The sequence below is a fragment of the Pseudopodoces humilis genome, chromosome 3 (assembly GCF_049639895.1).
Source record: "Pseudopodoces humilis isolate 2021_Gansu_Grassland_sample_001 chromosome 3, ASM4963989v1, whole genome shotgun sequence".
Taxonomy (NCBI): domain Eukaryota; kingdom Metazoa; phylum Chordata; class Aves; order Passeriformes; family Paridae; genus Pseudopodoces; species Pseudopodoces humilis.
In genome coordinates this window covers 33129785-33147056 of record NC_142202.1, presented here as the reverse complement: position 1 = coordinate 33147056, position 17272 = coordinate 33129785, and the positions used below count along the sequence as shown (strand labels likewise).

General features: G+C 41.6%; 1 protein-coding gene across 1 annotated transcript; it reads right to left on the bottom strand.

The window, feature by feature from the left end:
* Positions 1-1769: 1769 nt before the first annotated feature.
* On the bottom strand, positions 1770-16399 carry DESI2 (desumoylating isopeptidase 2). The gene is made up of 5 exons (XM_005530582.3): positions 16288-16399; positions 9927-9999; positions 7950-8043; positions 7307-7448; positions 1770-5419 (listed from the first exon to the last, which is right to left on the bottom strand). Exons 1-5 carry the CDS (start codon positions 16324-16326, stop codon positions 5186-5188), a joined length of 582 nt encoding a protein of 193 aa, XP_005530639.1. The 5' UTR covers positions 16327-16399; the 3' UTR covers positions 1770-5185.
* Between the last annotated feature and the right edge of the window lie 873 nt (positions 16400-17272).

Sequence of the window (17272 nt, the reverse complement as noted above, 5' to 3'; positions counted from 1 at the left end):
GATAGCTTGTACCCCTTCTTAACTCTCCTCCCATGCTGTCATGAGCCCCAGCAGGAACAGTTCAGCAACACAGTCCCGGCTTCCTGAAGTTCTGTATCTGGGTGCCTTGTTTCAGGCTGTGTAAAAGTGAAATGGGACAGAGAGGTAAAAACAGCTCCCTAAGGAGAAATCACGAGTTAAAGGCAATGAACAACAGCTCCTGCAGGGCACACATGAAGCCCCTCCTTCACCTTCACTTTGTCCAGGAGACACTAACAGGGATTTCTCTCCTTTCACACTAACACACGGTCTGGAACCAGCACAGCAGGTGCAGCAGGGCTTGCTGCTTTGAGGATTCCAAAACCAACAACTTTCAAAAGACCAGGAGAACTGCTGATCACCCATCTTAAACCTGCAGAAGGATCAGTGTTCCCTTAGTTCTATGAGTCCCATGCTGCTGCTCAGAGATGGATGGGGTGTAGAGTTACTCTGGTACGAGCAATGTCTCTCTCTATGGAGACCCAGAGATAAATGTAGCCTCTGTCATGCCTAAAGCAAGCTAAAACTATTCCAGTGAAGGATCTTGCATTTCTTTATGGCTAGATCCTGGTTTAGTTGTTTATATGCTAATTTTAATGGACCAGATAATGTGAAAAATACAGGATCCCTACTCCAGCCTAGCAGGAATGGGAGCTGCCAGTGGAGCACAGCTGCTCTTCCAAAGAACTGCCATGGCTTCCCTGACAAGTTATTACATTGACAAGTTTCAAGTTTTTTATGATCTGATTTAGATCAAACCACAAGATTTCAGAGAAATTCAGGAACTGTCTAGTAGTTATTTCCATTGCACTGCATGAAGCACTGAGAAAGAATGCATTCATTCTGGGGGGGGGGGGGGGTGATAGGACTAAGGTGCTATAGCCATGAAAAACCTCTGCCTGTTGTGAAGCTGTTCCAATGACAAATTTGTCATATACTTCTGCATGGCTGAAGAAACTTTTAGAAAATAAAATTTCATTTGGAACATATATCTTTTCTTCAAGATCAGCTCCATTAAATGCAGCCACTCACCCACTAGCAAACAATGCAGTAGATACTTTTGTGAATTGCTCACCTTCCTGGAAGCTGATCAGCACTCCTGGCCACTGGATGCCAGAAGTGAGTTCATCTGGAACTCACATTAGTTTTAACTGATGAACTATTGTCAAGTTTTCTTTCAATAGGTTACAGGTTGCTCAAACTCTCTTGCAGGTTTGCTGGTGAGGAAAACTCAGAAAAGGGAACACATCTGCATCTGGGCAGCTTCTCCAACAAGTCAGGCTCTAGCCAATGTTCGTTAGCAGTGCACATGGACATGTCCTGCTCAGCATGCACAACATGGCAAAACACACCCCCTTCCCAGCTATGGGGAGAGATGGGTAGGGACAACACCAGCTCGGACAGCCACAGGACAGCATTCCCATTTACCAGTGCCCTCAACTTGCAGAGAAATCTTTCTGCTGTTAAAACACATGCACTCATCTGCCCTTTGCAAATTCCAGCACCAACACCTTTCAGTGCTGTCAAAGCATGTCCTCAAGGGCTGCTCTGCGCCAGAGCCTGGGATGTTTGGGGAAGATGTCTCGCACAAACCAAATTACAGCACCTGATGCTCATGTCAGCCTAAAGCTTAACTACAGGAAAATCTTGGATAGTCTCACTGTCCTTCAAAACCATTGCTCAGAACTAAACATCAGCTTGGGTGGCACTGCCAAAACAAGCTGTAGGTACAAGTAACACACAGAGCCAACTTTTTTTTTTATAAAAGTATTTTTAATAAACTGATGGATTTAAATTTAAGATGCTAGACAACTTGTTGCCATGTACAGGTAACAAAAGTCAAAATTCTTTGAATTTTATACAAATACTATGTAGTAAACTTGAATGCAAGTTTACAAAAAATGCATCAGTGGATATTCAGCTTGTAACCAACTTCCAACAGTGAAAATTATCATCTATCAATAGTGATCAGAATTGCATTGCAAATTTTAGAAGTAATGCAACTATGTTTTGTTTTTTTTTTTTTTACCAAGCCACTCTGAAGTTACTGGTGCACACTGACAGTACATTGGATTTTTTTTGGCTTGCTGAACAGAAAATGGCATTTAAATAAAATGACTGAGTGAAACAATGTAATACATATCAAAAGTACTATCTCACAGAAAATTAAGAAATAATGAGAAAGTAAACAGAGCAGAACCCTGAAGTGGTGATATTTTTCTACCCGTTTTGATGGAAATGATTCCACAGGTGTCCAGCTTTCTCACAGCATTTTGAAGTGTTCTAGTCCTAGCACAGTGTGGTCATTAGTAGACTAAAGTAATCCCTGCTTGGCAGTAATGCTGGTGAAAGGTAACTTGCTCTATTGCTAACAAATCAGAGTAACCACTGGCAGGGTGACTTCTTGCAGGCATCCAGCAGAGGCTGAGCTGACAGCACATGATTGAAGTTACAGCACTGCTCGCTTTGATACAATACCCAACAGCCTTCAGGGTTCAGGTGTCAGTTTCCTCACAGGATTTACAAACGGATGATTTCAAAACAAACAAAAAAAAGTCCTTATGGAGCATAAGACAGTATTTTCACCTGTACAGCTACCAATAAAGTGAATGTTTTTGTTACAAACTTTCCAGTCTGCTTTATAAAAAATAGTCTTAGTTTTACTTCTAAATAAAAACTGTGCTGTGATCTGTCACGTTCTTGCATTGTACATGCTGTAATTGTGTGTGTTAATGAAGGTGTAGAGATTTGTGACCTAGCGCTCTGGATGTATCAGAAGCCTAAAAAGCTGATTTTGGTACATAAAAGGTAGCAATGAAAATTCAGTCCATTTATTTTTCCTAAAGCATAGGAAAAGCTACAGTACTTTGCTAGATCAGTGGCCTCAACCCTGAGCTGAAATAAAGGACCTGCCCTGGCCAAGAGACTTAGTCACATTACTACCACAGCTGCACAGCAGAGACAAAATAACCTGTCTGCAGCCTGTTATCTGAGCTGTGAGTAGTGCGAAATTCAGTTCTGTAATGCTTGAGAGTTGACTGGAGACCACCATATTCATTTTCACTACAGGGAAAAGAAGGAAAGGAGAACTCAAATTCAGAGTGGAAAGCACTCAACAGGGAGGGTCAGTATACCCAGCTTCTGGATATCAAACAGAGAATGAAGTTAGTGTCAGACTCACCAGGTCTTAAGCATTTCCCACTTGGCAGAAGAGATTATTAAGACATGTACCAAAATACAGTTAGGGAGACTTCTACTACTATCTCTTTCCAGAAAGAGATTTACTACTATTTCTTTCCAGAAAGAGTCTCACTTGATTTCCCCCTCACTACAACTGAGCATATCTCTCTCTCTCTCTCTGTACTACACTGCATCACAAAAGATAAGTGAAAACCTAAAGTCTGTCTGATGAAGGATTCAACCCAGGTGGCAGCAGAAAAACTTCCACTTGTTTCTAACACAAGTTGGAGCTGGCAACCCTAAGAATTCTTACGAAGACACAACTACTGCACCTTCCCATAGGGTTCAATGGCACCACTACCCATGGCCATGAGCATTCATAATATGAAGCTTTTTGCCTCCCAAGAGGACTTTTTTTTTGCTTTTAAACAGCAGAAACTGCAGAGTCAGTATTTCATTCAACAGAAAAACTAAACCCAGCAAAAGACTGTAAATAAAGCTCATAAGAATAATTCATATTTCTAGTAATGCACACTTCTTAGTGAGCTGACCGGTTTAGGGATGGTATGTTTTTTGTTAGTTTAAGGCAGCAAGTCTTACAAAATACTCAAGCTCACCTCCCTCATGTTTGTGCTACTGTAGCCGTATGTGCACAATAGAACCTCACTAATTTACACTAATGATTGGAAGAACAATTAATTCTCTTTAAATAATGAACAAGAATAAGGCATTCAATTATATATTCTGATCACTAATTATAATTTAGCTCTAATTATAATCTACCAGCAAACATACTTCTGTGTTTTAGAAAATAGTATCTCTTACTTTCAGATATAATTATGTGTGCAGATTAGTGGGTTCTGCTGTGTAAACACGCAGGTGCATAAGCAATTTTCAGGTTTTTCTTCATTACATCTGGTAAGAAAGTTAATGCCACAGATAGAGACTATGGGAAAATAAATTAGGATTTCTCTATCATTTGTGTGGATATGCACAACTGGGCAGTAATTTATAGCTCAAAAAAAGAAGGACACAAATGTTTACAAACTCATGTGAAGCAAAATCAGCAGCAGGAAGCAAAGGCCATTCCCCAACCATAAATGGCTTGTTTTACACGATTCCAAACTATATGAAACAAACAAACAAAAAAGAAATACAAGTACTAACTTGTATATGCAAGTTTGACATCAAGTAAAGCAAAGAAGTGAAACATTTGTTGATGCTTCTAGCAAATGATATTCACGTGTTTAAATCCTGAAGTAAACTGCAAGACACAAGACAGGATGAAAACTACATGGCTGAATTGAAAAAAAAAAATGGATTGATGTGCATTGCAATGAGATAGAAATTTCCCTTCATATGTGCAAAAATCCAGTTTCATTAATGTAGAAGTCATACTTCTAGGAACAGATTTTAGACCAAACCAGTCTCCCTACATCCTGCAATCTACTTGCTTACACCAGCCACTTTAAGCGCACAGTACCCTGTTCAGATATATAGCATTCTGCAGTTTCTGGCATTCCTCAATTTAATGTTCTCCTGCCTTAAATCTTGACAACAAAAGGGAAAGTTCATCCAGGGCATCATACCACTGCTTTTGATTTATATCAACAGTGAAATCAAATTTAAATTCTTTCTTCTTCCATGGTAGCAGGAGTCCTTGCAGGACTTGTAAACAGCAGTACACAATACTGTAAACAAATAATTTAAGTTCTGCTTTATGCAAGATGTTAAGTTAACGCAAGTCTACCAAACAGGTGAAAATGAAAAGGGTGGCTTCACACAAAATCCTTCCCTTTTCTCCCAGCAATTCCTTTCACTATGTAAATAATCCTGAGCTGAAACAGGGGTTGATGAGAGCTTTTTTTTTTTTTTTTTGCATATAAAAACAATGTTCTAGAGTTGGCTCTCATGTTCTGTCAGGAAGTCAATTGCTGAAGAGATCAAACTGAAGTATTTCAAACCATTTGCTACTTTGGAGGAGGACTTATAGTTTGGTGTGGCGTCCAGTTCTAGACCCAGATGCCGAGCTTGCCAAGGAAGCTGATGCTGCTGCATCCTCAGCTTCCTCCAGCTCATCGTGTAGCTCCTGGCTAACACTAGATTGGAGGGCTGCAGGAGTTAGCCACTCCTTTGGCAGGCAGCTCTGGAGGAAGGGTATACAAGAGCTGAAGTAGGCAAGGCGATTCACCCATCGTGGAATCTCTTTTCCACAGAGAATCTATGGGGGAAGGAAAACGAAAGAGTTAATTTGTTTTCTGGATTCAGCAGTAACAAAACGGCAGTACTGCAAATAAAAAGCAAAACCTACAGCAGCCTTACAGTTTACATATCACAAATGCCAGTCAAGAAGCACCCAAGTTGGCTGCACTATGACAATTTTCCATCAGTAACAGCAGCATTGCAAGTCCCATAATGACACCTATGTTCCATTGTGAAAGTTGGACACATGGTTGGTTCTATGATTTTCTTAAAAGTCCTGAAAAGCCTAACCACCTCACTATTTTTTAATAACTTCTATCAAAGACACAGAAATTAGTTAAGCTATGGTTTCTATTCAGTGCTAATTCCTCAGAAAGAGAAATTGTAGGAGAAATCCCACTATTACAAAAAAGCACCCTGAAATCAAGTGGCCAGAAAGACAGTGTTAATACCACAGCTGTATGGAGTTACACACACAGTTTAGGCCCTTTACTGTGGTGGCCTCTGATGACTTCCACAGGACGTCACTATCTTACAACACAGGCCAAGCACACACTTCAGTTCACTGAACAAGAGCTGTACAATGGACAGCTGGGTTCAACGCCTCAAAAATTTGTAAAGCTGCATTAAGTACTTATTTTTGACTGCACATCAGTCATTAAATAATTTTGTTGTCACTATTCAAGGAGTGAGTTACTTCACTTAAATACCTCCACATTCACTTCTGGTATTACAGTGCAAATCTGGAGAGCATGAGCATTACTCTGCTGTAACTGAGCAGCATTTAACTTGCAATAATACCCAGTTTTATAGTCAATTTGAACACTAAATAGGACAAGACCTAAAACAGAAACAAGATGACCATGCAAATGAAGAGTATGGCAAAACTCTGGCCATATAGGCCAAATTTCACACCAACTACAGCTTTGTCAGTATCTTACCCCATTTACTTGTACCAGCATTGCACATGAATCATCATTTCAATGAAATTTTCTGCTACCACTGAAAGATCAGCCTACATAAAACACAGGCTATACAGTAAGTATGCATTAACTATTTTGGAAAAAAAATTAATTTCTTAATTAAAATTAATTAAATTAATTTTTAAATTAATTTTTAATTAATTAAATTAATTAAAATCTATGGAAGTTCACATGGGAAAAATAGCCATCCTTGTTTTGGAATGTTTCAATGAAACATTAGAATAAATTCTGGCAAGCAGAGATTGTCAACTATCAATGAAAATCAGAGTTTCCATTCCCTTCTTTGTCCTGGGTTACTTGTTCCTGACCCTTTCCCTTGTGTGGATACACATGTGAATGATCAAGCATTCAATCATATTGGCAAACTGATCCTGTTACAACAAAGCCCATTTGACTCCTCGGTCAAATACTTTGCATGACCACTCAAGTATCTACGTGACCAGGACACGGGTGCTGGCACAGCAGTAATTTGACAAAAGCCTTTCAAGCAGAAGAGTAACATTTATCTGAGTAACTTCAATGCCTTTGCTGTTCTTTAACACTAGATCATAACCTGGAAAATTATTTACAGAGTGATGGTTCTGTGGGGAAATACAAATAATCTGATAAAAATAACATGTAGTTCTACCTTCAGTAGCAATCCCTGAAACAACTAAAATTATTTTGAAATCTTGTTAATACTTTATTTACTAGGTATGTCTTTAGGAATGCACCTCTGCTCTAACACAAACTATGTATGACAACAACATTTAGCAGCAAAATCTGATGCTTCAGACATAAGCACAAATACAACCTGAAAAATTGCTCAAGGCAACAGAGACAGGAAGTTGAAAATTAAACCAAACGTTACAAAGGAGTTGAAGGAGATGATGCTCTGTAGCCACCTGTGAAGCACCTTTCTATAGACCTTCATGTTTGTTTACCTCAGATAAAGCTGAAGAAAAGTGATTGCAGTTTTTGTGCATTAGGTGATAAGCATTTCCTTTGAATTCCTTTCCAAGCTCTTCAACTATTTTTTCTATATCATCTTCCATAAAGTCAGTACTGCCTAGAACCACAGCCTCTCTAGAAGAGAAACAGAGAGTAGAAGGTGATCAGTCTCCCATGATATAGGTGGACTACTGTTCATACACTGCTCAAAAGCCATTCCACTGTGGGTAGCAAGAGCTTTCTGTTCTCCAAGAATAACAAAGGCTCTTTCTATTCCATTTTATGGCATCACTTCCATCTTTATAATGAGAGATTATGTTTCCTTGCTGATTACCCACCTTGAAAAAGTTACTGCATTGCTTATGCTGCAAGAGTAATAAAAGTTAGCCACAAGTCCACAAAATTTGTATACATTTCAGGAATTTAATGGTATGCTAAAAAAGTTTTTTGCTGTAGACACTTCATTGTCTCATGACCTCTGTCCATTCCATTTTTCATTTCTATGCAAACACATGCATTTCTTAGAAAGTCAGAAATCCTGAACAATTCGATACATCTCTGCTCAAAAATAAATGCAATAGATTGTCTTTTTCAGATGCTTTCTCAAAGAGCAAGAAAATAGGTAAGTTTTCTTACTTAAATTTAAATGTTTCTCCTAGCTCAGAAGCATTTCCTGGTGAAATCTCAAATATTCCAGAAAAAGGGTATGGATGACCACCATAGGCAAATTCTGAAAGAGAAAGCTTAGATTTAACAAAACCAGCATCTGATGACAGTAAAAGACAGCAGAGCTCACTGACTGGAAGGTGGCTTCACAAGGATCTAAAGCTAGCAAGCAGACATGTTATTTACACGGGGAGCAAATGAAATGAGCTGGAAATCAATAATTTTGTCAGTTACTACTCAGCCTAAGTAAAAACCAACAGGAAACTTCCTACATCAATGTACAGGTTTAACTTTAATAACTTTGCAGTAAGTAAGTACATATTGTTTTCACTGTGTAAGTGAGCATTTATAAGTTAAATTGGACATCTTTATACATACTTGTCTTTAGAATTCCACTTACATCTAAACTGGGGATTCAGAGGTCTGCTGGCACTTCTATTCAGTATACACTACAGTCCTCAATGTGGCAGTGCATAGTGGCCTAATAGGTTCTTTAAATTTCTTGATACGCAAGAGTTCAATTGTCACAAGTTCTTTATTATAACAAGTAAGTAAATCAGTGCATGCATCTCAAGTCTGCACATAGCATCTGCTGGCTTAAGCACTCACACTACATGAAAGTACTATGGTGTGCTGTAGTTTCCGTCTGCGCCTGTAAGATAACAGAGCCCGCCGCACCCAGAGTGTAATAAAAAGCTTTTAGCATGGCTTCACACTTCCTTTCCTCAAAACTCCTAACACATCACCCAAGTCTAGCACTCAGTTTTGTGGATAATCTTTTTAACAACAGGTTAATAAATAAAAGGTTTGATGTGCCTTGAAAAATGCAAGTCATTGTTCTAGCAGGGGCATGACCAGCTATATGAGAAAGCTTCTATAATCCCAACAGGAAGGGAGGCACATGTATTTGGTACAGCTCAAAAATTGGGTTTCAGGCACAGCACTATTAAGAGTCAGGTCTTTCTGGGGCAGATTAAAACAAATTAGAAAAAAAAAATTAACAATAAAAATAAAAAGGTTTTAAACAATAATTTAATAATAAAATATTTTGTCAGTTTGTTGCTCTGGTAACACTTGCAAAACCAGACAGAATGTGACCATTACAGTAGCTGAAACATAGTTTAAGATAACTTTGGGCAGTGTGGTCTTTGGAGTGCATGCCTCTCCTTTTGCTCCTTCCCCTCACCTCCCAACACATTCCAAAAAAAACCCACTGCAGTAGATTTTCCTTCTTTAACTGGACTTCTTTCAGCAACACCATCACCTAAGAGCGTCATTATACTTAGGGCAGAAACAGCTCAGACCTGACCCTGTGCTATGGCATGCACAGAAACACCTTCTGGCTGCAATGCAGGTTCAAAGTGACCTGAACAGAACAGGAGGCTGTAGCACCCAAGCACAACCTGTTTAGCAAAACTGGAAAGCATTACTGCTATTTATCACAAGGGCATCTTTTATGAACAGCATGCATGGGATGCCTTTGAAAGAAACTGTCTCTAAAACAAATAAACCTACCAAAGTGGAATAGACTTTTTCCTGAGTATCACGCAGTGTTAGGTGTCTCTCTGCAACAGATTATTGTTGCTGTAGTTAAAAATTAACTCATTGCGCTAAGTGCTGACAGAAAACTGAGGAAAGGATTCAACCATGCTTACATGAAGCACACATTTTTTTATGTAGGTTTTTAAAAGTATTTCCAAACCTAAGATAAAGATTTATATGCCTGGCTGAATAAGTTGCACACTTTTTCATAGTTGCATAGCTTTATACAAAAGAATGCACAAGCTACCAGATTATTCACATTGAAGGTTTTTTCCAGAGGCAGAATAGATGAGAAAAGAGATGAACAGGTTTCAGGAGCGAGGCTCCCCTCACTACCTGAAAAAATGCTTTTTAAATAACAGTATTACTGAAACAAAAAGTAAGTGATGATTTTCTTGTACATACCTCTGCCATACACCTCTATACCTGAATGAAACACTCCAATTCCAAGGGAAGAAGTATATTCATTCATCCAATACTAAAAGAAAGGAAGGAAAAAAAAAAATCCCCAAAACTCTAGTTAGTTTGCAGTACAGATTTATCTTCTCAGAGCAGACTGTTCCCCACATCAAAAGCATTAAACCCTATCACAAAGTATTAAACCCTATCACAAAGTGTAAACTGCACAACCCATTTTACAGGAACAGAATGCCACTAAAATTCCCCAACCGTAAGCAGTGAATTAATTCCATTAGGTTATATTCCAGTGTTTTAGTGCTGTCAAAGTTTGTCAGCCAAGGAGTCTGTACCCGGGAGAAATCCAGATCAACCTTCTATTTGTCAACAAGCTGTAAGTTGCAAACTTTGCCATTAGGTGGAATACATTCTAGAATCAATTGCTGCAGTTTTAAGGAGCACATTTTTCTTCAGAGTACATTGGAATGTAGGACTGTGAGATAAACACACTGACTGTCATTAACAGTAATCACCACACCTGCTTAAGAACAGATGAGCACAAGACATACTTAGGGATGGACTGAAATTACCTTATTATATTTTGTCCTTCAATACTCAATTAGAGGTCACCATACAAGAGACAAAGCTCTCTCCAGGCTGCTGATGCATGGAGCTCCAAACATGAGGTTTAAGTCCTCTGCATAGGTTTGACACTTATTTCCAATATATTACTTGTATTGTAGCCAACAGAAAACAGATGCATTTTAAAAGGAATCAGAAGTGAAATTTTTTTAGAAAAGGGAAAAAATAGTGAAGACAGAAAACTTCCCTCAGTGCTTTCTCTTCTACGAAAGTGCACCAGCAGCAAATGTCTATCAGAAGCTAACTGTTACCCTCAACACCTGAAAGATGCAGAACTCTGGAAAAGGAAAACCTCAAGGTACTCTTTCCCTATCTACATCACCACCTTCAAGGTATCAATCTCCAAGATTAAAAGATTTCAAGTGACACACAATTTGAGAAGGAACCTGAAACAAAGTCTAAAAAATAAAAAAAGCCTCAGTTGTGTCCTTAAAAACTGAAATTGGCTACCAAGAAAAAACATCTATCTTCTTCACACAACCTGTTGACATAATCAGTGTTTTCTGAGGCAAAGCCACTATGCAGCACAACCGATGATAAAAACGTAAAAAGTTGCAGGTGTCACACTTGAAGATGTGCTGGCTGAAGTCAGTGTGTAATTTACAGTGCCATTGAAAACATTACAGTGTGTAAGCTTTTTGTCTCCCAATAAAAATGATACACTACACCTCAGGTTGACAAACTATTAATAAAAATGAAAACAAATGGCAAAAAGAGCACGTCATGCCAGTAGTTACAAACAGACAAGCCAGCTGTGAGAAATTTTGTCAATATGAATTAAGAGAAGGCATATTTTGTGCCTTATATTTATTTAAAGATCAACTGTGATCCATGGATAAATTTTGTTTAAGACTAAACTTTACCATTTGCTTTAATTTCTGGCTTTGTCAGTGTAGTGCTATGCTTTAGCTAGTGGTGTATGGATGACTACACTAAATCATCACCTTAGTCTATTTAAACGGCTTAGCAGTTATTTCCTTCTACCCCCAGAAAAGAGCAGAGAGCAAGTCTGTATGAACAAATTACATCCAGAAATATACTGTGCTAATATTTACTCTGTATAGAAAGACATAGAACAGGGGGAATACGAAGAGGGCAAGGAAGGGGAAGGATTAGAAGACTACTCATCTTAGTGGGTTTGTGAGCATAAATAAAAACGATTCTAACCATGAGGAGAAATCAAAGTCCCCAGGAAAACAGAAGAGCTACTGCAACATCAATGTGTTCTAGTTCTGAAGCCCTTCCTACCCCACAGTTTACCAGCTCACCATTTCAAAACAGTTTCAGGTTTATATTTATAGTCAAAACCGTAGGCACAGTCAAAGTACAGATTGTCATCACTGGAATAAAGTACGTTTGCTTAATGGGAAGGTGTAACCAAGTGAACCTAATCTAGAACTGAGCTAGACAGGGTCTCTGGTCCTCTAGTCTGTTGCTCTCCTGGACACTTGCGGCCAGGAAACTCAGAATCTGGCTGCTGAATTCCAAACAACCTACTTATCACATACCCATTGGATCTGTTAGCAAGGTTATGGCTGCTCTCTGAAAACAGAGCAAAACTTACACAAGATACCACACACAGTGGGACAGAATAAAGCCTAGCTGGTTATTAGACAGAAAAAAATGAGGGTAAAAAGTATTTACGGTACTCCCTAGCCATAGCCCCACGAAACCAAACAAAGTATTGGAAGGAGAGAGAAATGTGAGTCACCAAGCCTTCTCATTGATCTGGACAGAAGCAGATGAACAGGATGGAAAGCTGATCCAACAAGGTGTTCAGCACAGCCTGCTCCTATCCAAGCACGTGCTCCTCCTTACTGGTGCCACCTAAACACTCAGAGTTGGCTACACTGCACAAAGTGAGCACTGGTGGCAAATAGAACTAAAGTTAGCAGCTTTGGAAGAAGTTCCTGAAGCAAGCTGGCACTTTGCTTCATATTTCCAGTAAGAACTGAATAGGTTAATTGAAGATAAAAGAATTTCAATGAGGCAGAATTACTTTCCCCCTAGGAACAGTAATTATATATAATTATTACTTAATCTGGATGAGGTATTGGAAGGTTGGTCCCACTTACTCATTGAACAAAATGCCTTATCTCACTGAAGGATGAAATGCAGGACAAATGCAAGAGTGCTGAATTTGGCTGCAGCTGAAAAGATTACATACAACTTGCAAAATAAAGATTGTAAATTAAATTAATCTGTGTAGCTCATTGGTTCAGTAACATGCCCAAACTGATCCCAAATCCTACATCCTTGGTTACATTACACAAACTGGATTCCCTTTAGTCTTGATATGGATTTTGCCATAGTAGTATGGTGCAATCCCATATTCTCAATATTTTGCAATATGTCAGTCTTGTAAAACAGGATTTCAGGTTTAATCTGTCATAAGGAAAATTTTAAAGAAGTATTTTTCTATCTGCACAATAAAGTCATGCCACTACAATGAAAGAAAAACACTAATCCCAGTGCTTCAAAAATATCTTCAGAGCTTTCATTTACATTAATACTTTAGCTTGTTATCACCTTATTTGACAAGGGAAAAAATAGAGTACTATTTGGGTACAAAAAAACTAGACTCCTAAAAATAGCAGTTAGTTAAAATGAAGCCATAAAGTACTCCAGTTCTCAAAACACAATATATCAAAGCCTTCACCTTACCCTTTTAATGATCATAAAAGATGTTCAAAGGCATGAACTGTACCACGTAAATATGCCCTTAAGCTTCTCTCTCTCTCCATAAAGTTACCACTACTTGAAAGTCGACTTTCTTCTACAACACATGCATCCCCCTCCCACTCTGGTTGTATCAAAGATTTTTGCTTTTTCAAGCAGTAAGGACATTGGAAGGGTATATCCTCCAAAAGCAACCAGCTCAGTCCTGTAAGGAGTTCCAACAGTAGCAAGGTCACTTAGTATTCCCCTGCATACCTAACCAGCTGCCTGGGAAATGAAGCCACAGTTTGCATTCAGGTTAAAATAAAGCTGTTCGTTTTTACAGCTATGTTGGTTCTGTCAACCAGGTGAATAGTAGTGGTCTCTTGTTCCAAAGGAGAAACCAAAAACCCCAATTCCAAACCCATTTTCAAGTGACATGGAACATCAGAAGCAAACAGCAAACCTGCTAATGTGTCAAATATGCAGTTGGCATGGTTTGGTGAATAAACAGAACTTCAAAACTGCTATTACAGAAGACTCCTCCCTTCTTCCACCCACTCCTAGTGCCCCCAAATAAAGCAGTACCATTGATTTCAGCTGTTGTACAAGCAGTAAAAACTGCTACGCAACATGAAAGTGAGGCTTTGGTTTCAAACAAATTTCAGATGGACTGAGATGTGGTTTAGCAGGAGTTTGATGAAAGATGTACACTGGTAGTATCTTTCAGACATCACATAAACCTGTGTTTTTCTCATCAGTTTGAAGGCAAACCGTTTCTCTAATGGTCAAGTAAAGTAGATATCATTACAAAACAACAAACAGGACCGAAGCATGAAAGAGAAGTATTTTCCTTAGTGGTTTCATCTTATAATATGTATAATCTGTGGTGATGTGCAGCTTCAACCATTAAAGTCACCCCTACAGGTAATCAAACATCTGCAAAATGTGCTTGACTACTTCTTCTGGAGAGCAAGTTCCTTCCACAGATGGTGGCATCAGAGATTGTGTGAATTCCCAACAGAGGCAGAGCCCCAGTAATAACAACAGGATAACCAACAGTCCCTAATGTGTCCTTAGGAAAAACACGATACTAGCTTTCAGGAGCACACCCTTCCTGTTGCTTTTTTCCCCTGACTTCCCTCATGTCAACCACTAGTCTTCCTAGAATGGATGGAGTAAAACTGATCACAGCAATTCAGCTCTGGAGGAAAAAGAAAGGATGTTGTGAATGAAAGAGTAGACTATGACAAGAGAAAAAGAAACAGTATGCTGAAGTCACACCCCACCAGTGCTACCATCATAGTGAGAATGGAGTTTCTCAGAGGCCTTGGCACTACTTTCCAGGCAGGCATTTACACAGGAGTCAGTCCTGTTAAGGTTTCACAGCCTGCCTGTGAACTGGGCCCACTTTGTACAATTAAGCAAGTCTTTGTGAGAATAGTGGGTCTTCCATTTTGGTGAGTCAGAAGTGCGTCAAGCCTTGACTTCAAAGATATTCTCATGTAAGAGTCATGAAACCAAAGTCCTACTTCTTCCTCTGTACAAATATTTATAGTTAATAAATGTAAAAACATATTTTTTTAAACGCCAAAAGAGACTCCCCAATATATGTATTTGCACTGTAGTCCAGAGAAGTAATATATATGCATGTGACAGGGCATCCTTCCCTCCTCAAGTCTGGTATAAATAAGGCACACTGTGACTTTTTCTCATATTAGCATCACATATGAGCTCAACCAGGTGAGCAAAGACCCCTTCTTTTGTCCTGCCATCTATCAGAAAATCACCGTGAACAGACTGTTCCTGTCTCCAGTCTCCCCTCACTGTCTATAATGAAGGAAACCAAAATCAAGGTAACAGGCTATACTCACTGGAGAGAGAGAGCATGGGCAAAAAAAATCCTCCAAAAAAAAGGGACACTGATTTCTAAGGTAAGTATTAGAGTAAAAGAAAGTAATGACAAAAATCAGGCAAGTTGCTATGATATTGTAAATATATTTGATTTCAAGACAGATAGCTACCTACTGATTGCTACTAAGCATTTTAGCATTTGCATGTAACTGCTCCCAAGCAAAATAAGCTGTATTTTCTCACTTCCAGCAGTTACTGACATTACACTATATACCTACACCCCTTCAAGACAGCGCAGGTTTACTTAAAAATGGTGGTGGTAGAGAAGCCTATCCAAAATAAGCTAAGTAACACAACCACTGTCACCTGAAGCTAGTTCTCCATCTTAATGTCCTTCTATCAGGAGACTCACAACTTGGTCAGAGAAGTTACTGCCACTCATTCTAATTTCCAGCGACTGAAACGCATTAGCGGATAATATTTTCTTATTGCTTATCCAAACCTCCTGTTCCATGCAGGTACTTAACACCTCATTTGTTACCATGGCATTTGAGCAGCTTCCAGCTGAACACAAGACAATACCACAGCTGCTGTAGGTGCCACCTAAAGATTATCCAGAAGGAAGGTGAGCTCATACGACTGCAAATCTAGCTGAAGCAATCCTTTTATTTCTACCAAGTCGAAGCTATAACAAAGCTATAAAAAATTATGGTCTAGAAAGAAATCACTTTACTGACACTGTGCTAAAAAGCTCTTATCCTTTCAGAGACAGAGGTTTACAACCCTCCTGGAAAACTGGACCCTTTTCTGGTTTTCATGGGCAGAAAGGCAGGGCCTCCCCGCTGCTGAGCTTTGGGGCAGTGGCAGAGGGAAGAGCACAGACCAGGGACGCTTAGGGTAGCGAAAGTTTCCCCCGCGACAGGGAACAAATCCACCTGTCACTGGAACACCCGGCCCGGCAAACTTTTGTCACAGGTCACAGAGGGGCTGTAGAAATCATCAGACCTCCCAAAACACCGCCCTCGCCCTCCCTCCCCTCCCCGGGTTCATTATGTCTCCCGCTCCACCAGCTCCCTCGGGGACAGGCATAGGAAGGGCAAGCAAAGTTTCCCAGCCGCCCTGGCCCCCGCAGGGCAGGGCAGGACACTCCCCGCCACCGCCCCGCTGGGAGGGGGCCGAGACCCCCGCCCCGAGCCGCGCCGTGCCGGTGGCTCACCATGTCGTAGACGTTCAGGATCACCAGCTGGTTCGCCATCGCCGGCGGCCCGCGGGCGCCCCCCGCCCGCTCGGTCGCTCCCGCTGCGGCGCCGCTCAGGCCGGCGGCGGGGCGGTGCGGACCCCCGGGGGCCGCTTCCTCCTCGTCCTGCCTGTTGCTGCGGGGCGGCGGGGGGCGGCGGGCACCATGGAGCCGCCGCCGCGGAGGGACGGGGCCGCGCCCCCGGGAGACGCGCTCAGCCCGCGGCCGGCAGCGGGGGCCGGGGGGCAGCAGGCGCGGGCCCCACCCCGGTGGCGGCGGTGCCGGTGGCGGGCGGGAAGGAGTGAAGGGAGGAGGAGGGAAGGGAGAGGCGCCGCGCCGGGCCGCGCCCTGCCTGGCGCCGGGCCGGGCCGCGGGACGGCCGGGCAGCCCCGCCGACGGGCGCAAAATGGAGCCGCTCCAGCCCGCCCCCAGCGCCCGAGCGGAGCGGCACGGCCGCGACTACAGCTCCCGGCGCGCCGCGCGGGAATGCGGGCGGCAATGCGGCTCCCGGCGTGCCCGGCGCCGCCGCGGCCCGCCCCGCGGCCTCGCTGGGGTCCGGGGCTGTCCCGTGCCGTGGCTGCTTTTCCTGCCTCGTCCCAGCTGCCTCCTGGGGAGCTCTCCGAGGCGGTTGAAGAACGCTGCTGTGGCTCCTTCGAGGCTCTGGGGACCCGGCCCGGCCCCGCCGCACGGCTGCCCGGCTGTGACCGCCTGCCCTGCCCCTCCCCGTGACCTGCCCGCCACTCTTGTGCCTAAGGTTGTTGGTTTCCAGAGGAGAATTAGTTCCCGGCCTGCGTGGTTGCCGCGTTCACAGCATCCCCCGGCACCGCCATGTCACGTTTGAGTTCAGTGAAGAAAGGAAATTTTAAGTGGCTCGGCAGAAAGAACGTCTGAGCCGTGCGGACCTGGGGATAACCCACAAGTGGATGCTGGTGAAGACATGGGCGCTTCTAAGGTGGCAGGCACC

Bases quoted from the DNA above. Each gene is read 5' to 3' on its own strand.
- DESI2 (XM_005530582.3), bottom strand. From the start codon at position 16,326: ATGGCGAACCAGCTGGTGATCCTGAACGTCTACGACATG. The intron at 10,000-16,287 runs GTGAGCCACCGG...CCTTTCTTTTAG, and splicing joins TCCTGAACGTCTACGACATG to TATTGGATGAATGAATATAC. The intron at 5,420-7,306 runs GTAAACAAACAT...CTTCCCCCATAG, and splicing joins TTTCTTCAGCTTTATCTGAG to ATTCTCTGTGGAAAAGAGAT.